The following is a 9,218-nucleotide window of genomic DNA, read 5'->3' as shown; positions in this document are numbered from 1 at the left end:
TATCATAACAATATATAAAAACAAATGAAAAAGAGGGCAAAAGGCCACATTGTGTGTGTATGTGTTTGTTTGTGTGAATAAGTTTGAATGGGGTTGGGAAAAAGGAAGAAGCTGGATACTGTCATGCACCACCCCTTCCCCATTTGTGAAAAAACAAACATAGGAAAATGGAAAAAAAAATATATATATATATATATATATATACAGTATATAGAATATATTCCTCACAAACCTCATGTTACCTCCACACCCAACTCAACAATGCCTATTTTAAGAAATGGATGAGACATGCTGACGAATGATAATCTGAGGATGATCCTCCTCCTGCATGGCTCATCATCATCATCATCATCATCCAGCAGCACCTGAGATGGGACCTTGGATGTTGGGATGGGACTATAGAGTTGGACACAGAAAACAGGTACTACTACCACAACAAATTATTATTATTATTACAATAAAAATTATAAGAATAATAAGAACAACAATAATAAAAATAATAATAATAAGGTGTATGATTATTGCTTTATTGGGGTGTTTCTTCTTTTGCCATGAAATGCAAGTCAAGGTCTCTCCCAGCTTAAGTGCATTCAAACCCTCAACACACAGAATAATCCCCAGAATCCTGATGGTATCTACAATCCTCCCCTTAGATCTGATGTATCACCTGCCCCAATAATAAATTTATTGTAGAGTGTGTGTGTGTGTGGATCTCAGATAATGTGGACCATCAAGAGCTCTATGTCAGTTGTGGATTATTGGCAACTCAAACCCCCTCTTGACCTCATTGTGGCCTTATGCTAGAAGCCCTGACTTCTTTTACAAAATCTCTCTCTCTCTCTCTATATATATATATATAAAAATATCCCCCCACCCAATTTCTTACGAACTCTTCAATGTAATAATAGAAAAATGAAAGGATGAAAGAAAGGATGGACTCAAAAGCCAAGTGAGTGAGTGACCAAATTGTGTTCTAGATCTTCCAACCTGGAAAGTAAATAAAAAGTAAAACCTGTAGAAAAGGCATAAGGTTGGTGAAGTATTGGAATGTAAGGCTGAATCCATGACACTTGGTCACCCAACAAAATCCTCTGGCAGCCTTAGAACACACTTAAACACATGGACCATAAGCAGCCAAACACAGAGAATGGAACAATAAGGGGAATCATTCCATGCTCACATACAATGTGAGCAGCCCAATACTAGGGCTTCTCTTTGTCCACTTGCAGGCAGGTATCTTTCTTTTTGAATGAAGCAAAGGCAAGAGAATCCAGGTTAATTTCCTTTTCTATTTCATAGGTAAATAAAAAAAGACTTCAATGCCACCTCCTCATAACACTGTCTCCAATCCCTCCCACAGAAGATGTCAGTATGAACACACTCACACACAAACACACACACACACACACACCCTGTTTTGTCATGTGTAGAGGGGAATCATGAGTTTGAAGACAACCAAGTGTGGTAGTGGAATTTGGGGAGGTGGGTCTTGAAGGGAATGTTTCAGGTGGGTGGGGGCTGGCTCTGTTGCATTATGTTGCTGCTGTTTCTGATAGCTTATGCTTGACAGGCTTGTTTCTCTGTTTGCCAAGCAGAAGAGGGGGGGGGGGGGTACTGGGACCATGGAAGCAAGCAATAGAGGAAGGACATTGGATGGAAGTTGTCATAATGGGGGAGTGGGGTGGAGGGGGGGTGGCACCATCTGATGTGAAGCCTACCATTGGAGTTGACAAGAGAATATTGTGGCACCAGGGAATGAAATCCCAGGCTCCATGAAGTTGATGTGTTTTTGTCTCATCATTCTCTACACTCAAGGGAGGGAAAGTGAGTTCCCATTAGGGTTTTAGTGGCAGTGTATGCACTAAGTCAACCTATCTATGGAACTATGTGACACCAGGAATCAAGAGTTTTTAATTGGGTAGCTTGGGAACATAGATTGGTAAAATTGAAATATGAATGAAGAGGGTTTTGGTTGCCTGTTAATTGGTTGCATGTGAGAAGCTAGCTAGCCATTGTTGTTGCTTTTGCTCAAGTCTGAAGAGATGAGATTAAAGCATGCTTAAAACATCCAATAAGGAAATCCATCACTGCAAGTACAGTGATGAAAATGCCCTGGTTCCTGCTGATGCTGCATAATTGTGAAAGAGGGTTTGAGATGGGGGGGGGAGCTGTACTTCTATCATGTGAGAGTGCCAAGCATTTTGTCCTGGGGTCTCCATCCTGGACAGCAACACTTTGCATGGCTTGCCACTTACTGGTCGCAGTAATGGGGCTCCCCTTAGGGTACAAGGCCAAGGACAATGAGTTGATTTCCAGGCATGGAGAAAGAGAGAGAGCAAGCAGGGCAGAGAGCAGAGCAGGTAAGTACTGGCAGCAATAATGTGTGAGATGACAATCTTGAATACCAGGCATATAAGGGCCCTGGCGTCCTGCTACAGGACAGGGAGTGCCAAGGATAAGGAGAGAGGTCGCATCCAGACAGCTCTCATCCCATCAGTTAAAGGGGATTAAAAAAAACACACACACACACATACACACACCAGCCTAGCCCTGTAGCCTCACAAGATTCCGCCAGCGGGTAGTAGGGCATGTCATAACCCCACCACACACCTGCAAATCACGCAAACCGAAACTAGACATGAAGGAGAGAAAAAACCTAGGATGACCAAGCGTTCGGTGTAACTACAAGTGTTTTGAAAGTTTTTGAGGGAGTTTTAGCATACAAATTCAGATGCCGATTGTGGAGCAAGAGTTTAACATTGCGTACAGAGAAAACGGGTGCAAGGAAATGAGAAGCATATAATTTTGTTGACAAAGAATTGTTACAAGGTGGTAGAAACCAGCTATGAAACAAACAACTAGTGGCACCGCAAAGCTGGCCCAACAGAATGGCCAAAAAAGGCTCGCAGCGCTGAATGGGCTATGTTACAACTCAAACGCACCATCAGCTGAATTGAAGAGCTTTTCTCAGTGATCATGGCATGCGCAACATCCTTCAGAGAGGGCAGGAAGGGGGATTGGGACACGATGTACAAAGGGGCACTGCCTGCCGGCCATGTATTACAAAGGAAAGACTAAGTGTAATCAAAATTGCATCTGCCTCCTAGGTAATCCGATTGACCCTAGACAGGAAAGGGCTCCACACTACCATCGAAGGAAAATAAAGAAAAAAACTAGGTAGCGGCGTCCCATGACTTCCCAGGAGAGTGGCCGCTTGCATTAACAGATCGCAGGTTCTCTCTTTGGTTGAAGAAAGCGCCTAGGTCTACCCCGGGACCCAGCGATGTGATACTAGCCAAGTCTCGTTGCGAGAGTGTGCGACCCATCCCTCCGCCAGCAGCTGTCATTCCTGAAGCTCTTCCTACCCCCAGGAAGTCACGAGTAAATCTGTCACTACCATCGTTCTCCCCTCTGGAGGAACCTCCAAGACCTGGCAACAGAGAGGAAGGGCTCAAGCCTTGCAACACTCCTTGTCCTCCAGCGAAAGCACTGTTGGCAAGGACTTCACTCGGAGACATCCTATGAGTACTGGGCGGCAGCATTCCTCCCATGTTGTTCGAACTAGGTCCGAACATAGAGGGCATGTTACCTAATGGTCCTCCGAATATTCCAGCACCTCCAGACAGAGAATTCATGAAGTCTTGCACATTGGCGGAACTGTCGGACAGTCTCCCTTGACCTCCTCCAAAATTGTTGCTCTGCCCTGGCGACGTCCCACCCAGCCCTTGTGAAACACTCTGCAGGTCACCTGGCCGCCTCATTAACGGATGGTTGACCATGTTACACATGCTATTAAGTGGAAGATCACCTGCCCTCCCTTGCTGCTGTTGCTGCAACTGAGGTTGTGTCTGAGATTGCTGCTGCTGCTGCTGTTGTTGTGGTTGCTGCTGTAACTGAGGTTGTGACTGTGATTGTTGCTGCTGCTGTTGCTGATGTTGTAATTGAGGTTGTGACTGAGATTGCTGCTGTTGCTGGGACTGATGCTGTTGCTGGGATTGATGTTGTTGCTGCTGGGACTGCTGTTGCGACTGCTGCTCTTGACGTTGGCCCTGCCAGATGCCCATAGAGCTTGAGTCTGTCCCTCCTAACCCAAATCCTCGCAATAGGGAGGTGTTGCTGGCAGTTGCGCCCATTTGAGCAGCTTTCTGCAGCAAAGCTGTTGCAGACATCTGCGCAGAGGCAGTGTGTTGTTGTTGCTGGTGATGAGCATTAAAGAGTGGTGAAACGGAGGACAGGTTCCCGGCACCATTGGTATTCCCTGAAGATGAGTTACTCGTCAACCCAGCGGAGGAAGTTGGAGACCCTCTCTCCATACGATTGGCTCCTGCTGTTAAGTCTGAGAACCCTGAAATACCAATGCCAGCAGTGGATCCACTTTGCGATGGACTTGATCCTTGAAGTCCATGCATCCCATTTCCCGATGCAAATAAATGAGCAAACAGGCTTCCTCGGGGTGTCAATGGAAGATGACCACTTGAAGGTCGAGGTGCCTGAGGCACATCGTAATCGAGTGGGTTCATCATTCCAGGTAGACCTGGACCACCCTGCATCCCTTTGTGAGGCTGCATCAGGAACGACGAATTCCCATCCGATCCTGACAATAGTTGATGCATTTGGTGCTGATTTCCAGGAGGACCTGGCCCAGGTCCTAACCAGAGCGACAATCCAGTGCCAGTCCTTGAGACAGGACTAGAACCGGGGTTTCCACTCCAACGAGGCAAGAGGGAATGGCCCCCCTCACTAAGACCACCCAAACCCACCATAGACTGCGGCATACCACCACCAGGTCTGGATGCTAATGGAACCACAGAGGCCAATGGATCTCCACTCATACGACCCACGTTATTACCGTGAGGAGAGGAAGGAGCACCCATGACTGATATGGATGACGAACCTGCACCCATGAGGCCATCAGGTTGTCCACCACCTTGCTTTCCTGCTGACACTCGGGCACTCTCTTCTGCCAGAGCATCACAGAACGCTCGGTGGGTAATAAAACTGTCACGCCTGCAGCATTGTCATGGACCCCTAACGTCAGCCACCAAGTGTATTCACCAAGATTGAATTTACGGACGAGATGCAGATCATCACTAGAATTACAGTGCAACGACCTACATCCACCCTGAACGAATACAGCTAGTATCGCAAAAACAGATGACACCAGGGAGCTTCCCGGAGTTGACACAAGCACCCTATGAATTGGCTGCTCATCGTGTCAGTGGAAGAAACACCCATCTAGGGAAAAGAACCAAGGAGGAGAAACTGACCTGGAAAATAAGGTACCACAATCGCAGCGGTACTCTCGAGTACCACAAGTCTTAGAGTGGGCCTTCCAGTCGGATTGAACAGCGTATCTCTTAGAGCACTTGTCACACTTCCACTTCTTCTCACCGTGCTTTCGGCAAAAGTGTTTTTTAATACCAGTCAAGTCGCCCAGAGCACGCGACGGGTCGTGATGCACACAAGAGGGCTCGGGGCAGATGTAGACGCGCTTGCGAATCTCCTTGCTGGTCCGTTGCCGCAGCTTCCACGGCAAGTTGTGGCCGCGTCGGTGTAACTGCAAGTTTTGATCTCGCTGAAACCCCTTGTTACAAATTTCGCACACGAATCGATTCGTGGCCATCAATGTCTTTGGTGACAAAGCTATCACCTCCGCTTCCGGGTCTGCGTATTCAATCCAATACCAATGGAAAAAAAATTAATTCACCTTCACGATCTTAAAAACACGTTCGAGCTAGAGACATTCGCAGACTAATCACGAAGGACACTTCACCCGTTGTGTAGAAAAGAGAAGACTGAAATGTGAAGGGTGAAACTAACTAGTTACGAACCGGAGTGACATGGAATACCAGCTCTGCATGTGCTGCACTACCTTGACCTTGTAAAGGACGTCATTTCCAAGTGAATGATAACAGTTCGAACTTGCGACAAGGGACAACAATGCGCATGTGACCAATGGCCCATGGATGTAGAGCATCACATGTAACACTCGATCGACTAGCGATCACATGAACATCTCAGCACATTCAGAGGTGTCAGTACATATGCCAGATAGAAACGGAGAGTGATGATATCAACTGCAGTGCAGTTGGATGCTTCAGACTAGAGAGTCATCGCTTGTCAATTTAAATGTCGTGAGAGAAAAGGCTTGCACCCTCACAGGTGTCTCAATATGTGCTACAGCACATGCAGGAGACGGACCCAATTCTTAATTCCATTTCCTGCATTGAGCTAAGCGAATACGGGAGGTTGGAAGATTGCAACACCCCAGGAAGAAGTGAGAAGAAAAATCGCACCTGGGGTACCCGGCAGATTCCGCTTGCGTTTAACCGCAACAGTGAGAGGCTGCCCACTCGAGACCGTGACGGTGGTGGTAGTAGGTGTGGGCGGGGTGGATGACGTTGGGGGCATCCCAGTATTGGTGCCATCCATGCGGTTGCCTGATGACACACTCACCTCGCCAGCTGATGCGCTGGTTAAATTTGACAATGTCATTTCCTCTTCTTCTTGTTGCTTCTTCACTGCAGCGGGGAAGAGCTCAACGAGAGCGCAGGAAGCGTCTGACGTCCCAGAAAAGCAAGGGAGAGAGTGAGTAGGAAGAAGGGAGTCTAAGGGAGATGCAACGAAGCTGCCGTTGACAGCAGCTGACGACACCAAACCTGAGCTGCCGAGGGCGTGCTCTTTTCGCGCACCATGCTCAACCCTGTCTGCAACCCACACTAGCGATCCTTCTGAACACGAGAGCGCCGTTGCAAAAAACTTTGACAATTCCGCCACTCCCGGTGATTCCTTACCAACTCGTCTTCTGGTTTCCGATCAATACCTTCCTATGAGCCCTGGCTACCACGATAGGCACAAATTGCATCATCGCCAGCGCTTCTACAAGTATTTTCCTACCCCACCGCCTGCAGACGCCGTCCAGGCTGCCGCTGCAGAACGATGATGCTACTCCTACCTCTTCGTCCGCCCCTAAAGAAACAAGCCAGAGGACAGGACCGCGGTCTCTGCCGAACGAAGATTCATCTCCTCCGCCCTCTTCGTCCATGCCTGTGCCTGCGCCGTATGCAAGCCAGCCCCTGCGGACAGCACACTGTACCTCATTCTCAAGACACCCCCTCCCAGCGAACAAGGGGGGTGTGGAGGAGGAGGAGGAAAACAAACAGTAACAAGAGAAGGGAGGAAAAGGAATCTAGCAAAATGGAGGCCCTATAGTCATTAGATTACACCAGGAAGGATGGAAGAGAGGAAGAAGGGGGAAGCGCTCGAAGGAAAAGAAGGCTCCAAAAACAGGCTTTCAACGATGACGACAAAAGGATGCGCAAGAGCAGGACCTGCCTGACCCGACCCGACCTGACGTGATGAGGGAGGGAGGGAAGGTGGCGGAGGAGCGGAATAGTATAGAGGAGAGTGAGGACAGTAGAGGAGCGGCAGATGGGCTGGCAGCCGAGCGCAGACGACGACGACGACGAGTTATTTTGCTACTACCGTAGTTGTTGATGTTGTTGTTGCTGCTGCTGACGATGATGCCCAAGGGTGCCCACGGGCTGAACGGCACCAACGGGGGATGGGGGCCCAACACACTAGTGCTGGCTGGCTGGCTGGGTGCAGCAGCAGAGGCAGCAGTGGTAGTAGTAGGAAAGAGGGAGGGAGGGAGGAGAGTAGAGTAGAGGAAAGGAAAGGGGGCGAGAGGGAGAGGGAGGGATTGTGTCGTCGTGTACCGTAGAGTATTGTACTTGTCTCTCTCTCTGTGTGTCTGTCTGTCTGTCCTCACAGCGAGAGTGTAACTTCGTATAATGAATGGTGCTAGAGGAGAGCGGGCGAGCGAGTGACTCGGTGATGGAGCGACCAGCAATGGGTGCCACCGAGCACGACACACACCACTACTCTCCTCCACTCTACTACTCTACTCTCAAAATCTCTCTTTCTCTCGCTCTCTCTTCGTTCCAGCTCCAGCAGCACCATCCTCGCAACTTACCCCCTTCTTCCCCTTGCCCAGTTTCCCTGTTTCCCTTCTCGACCCACCCCCCCTTCCCTTCCTTCTCCTTTTTCTCCCTCCTGCCAACCAGGTCCCCACCTTGCTCGCTCCATTCCTTTTTGCTCCTCCTCCGCATTTTTTTTCTTGTTTTTTTTTCTCCTTTTTTCTCTTTCCTGTCAGGCGTACGCCTTGCTGCCCTACCACTGGCTCCTAGCTGTCCCTTTAGTTACAGTAGAATAGAGTGGTAGAGTAGTAATAGTAGTGTAGCTCAGCTGAGCCTAGCCATGAGGACATCCCGTCTCTTCACTATGACTTCCCCTCCCCCTGCCTGCCTGCCACAGCACAGCACTGAAGCAGCTGACCAGGCTTGCTTGCTTTGCCTTCTCTTCCTCTCTCCTCTCCTCCTCTGCACTGCACTGCACTACCCCCTCGCTCCCTTGCTAGCTAGCTAGCTAACCTAGCTATCTATCAATCTATCTATCTAGCTGCCTGCCCTGCCCCTGCCCCTGCCCTGGTGTTGTCTTCTTCCATTTCATTTCACCTAATTGGCATGCCCTCCTGGCCCCATTCCACTTCAATTGATTCTCGCAGTCTGAGTCCCGCTTCTCACTCAGATTTGTACCTGCTCCTTCCTTGCCTTTTGCTACTATTCACTGCTCTCTGTCCGATCCTTTTTGTTCCATACTTCTTAAAAGCATCCCAAATCTTGTTGTCACCTTCCTTTGAGCATGGAGGGTGGTGCTAGACCTTGCTTGTGCGTATCTGTAACACTAAAACCTAAGGTGGGATACATGTGAAGTAACATGTATTAACATTCAGCAAATATATTCTAATTTCTTCTTGCATTTTTTCAAATATGTGGGGCTTATGCCATTTTAGCGTGTGTCGCCCAGCTAGGCCTTCGTTGCAGGAGATTGCGGTTTCTTTTCGAGGGCTAACTTCACATCCAAATGACATATGGGTGAATGAGGGATTCATCCATAAATGTGGATGTGATTCATCCCGTGATCCGAGGACGGAATGTCTTTACTGAGGGACAAAGGCACGGGGGACTTGTCAGATCCTCCCAGTCCCCACATGCGAAGAATTGCAGGTTCTTCATTGAACCTTGAGCTTGGGGAGGAAGGGGGTCTTCAAACGCAGAGAGGCCCCAAAGTGTGTGTTCATGGGTACCTGTGTGGGGCTGAAAAGGTCAATGCCATTAAACTCACTTAAAAGCTTCGTTTTCATAGGATGCATGTCT

At 48.6% G+C, this 9,218-nt stretch overlaps 1 protein-coding gene across 1 annotated transcript; it reads right to left on the bottom strand.

Moving 5' to 3' along the window:
• Nucleotides 1–2,779: 2,779 nt before the first annotated feature.
• LOC112275868 (uncharacterized) lies at nt 2,780–6,619 on the bottom strand. Its single transcript, XM_024506572.3, has 3 exons — nt 6,297–6,619; nt 5,268–5,664; nt 2,780–5,007 (listed from the first exon to the last, which is right to left on the bottom strand). Exons 1-3 carry the CDS (start codon nt 6,493–6,495, stop codon nt 3,174–3,176), a joined length of 2,430 nt encoding a protein of 809 aa, XP_024362340.3. The 5' UTR covers nt 6,496–6,619; the 3' UTR covers nt 2,780–3,173.
• Between the last annotated feature and the right edge of the window lie 2,599 nt (nt 6,620–9,218).

The sequence above is a fragment of the Physcomitrium patens genome, chromosome 2 (assembly GCF_059467195.1).
Source record: "Physcomitrium patens ecotype Gransden chromosome 2, ASM5946719v1, whole genome shotgun sequence".
NCBI classification, from domain to species: domain Eukaryota; kingdom Viridiplantae; phylum Streptophyta; class Bryopsida; order Funariales; family Funariaceae; genus Physcomitrium; species Physcomitrium patens.
Note: the sequence above shows the minus strand (reverse complement) of the source record. Positions and strands in the feature narration are given on the sequence as shown.

What these genes read in the sequence shown, in the direction of transcription:
- LOC112275868 (XM_024506572.3), bottom strand. Translation starts at nt 6,495, where the DNA reads ATGACATTGTCAAATTTAACCAGCGCATCAGCTGGCGAGGTGAGTGTG. An exon ending in GAATCTGCCGGGTACCCCAG is followed by an intron (nt 5,665 to 6,296) that starts GTGCGATTTTTC and finishes TTGAATACGCAG; the next exon opens with ACCCGGAAGCGGAGGTGATA. An exon ending in TGTGGTACCTTATTTTCCAG is followed by an intron (nt 5,008 to 5,267) that starts GTCAGTTTCTCC and finishes ACAATGCTGCAG; the next exon opens with GCGTGACAGTTTTATTACCC.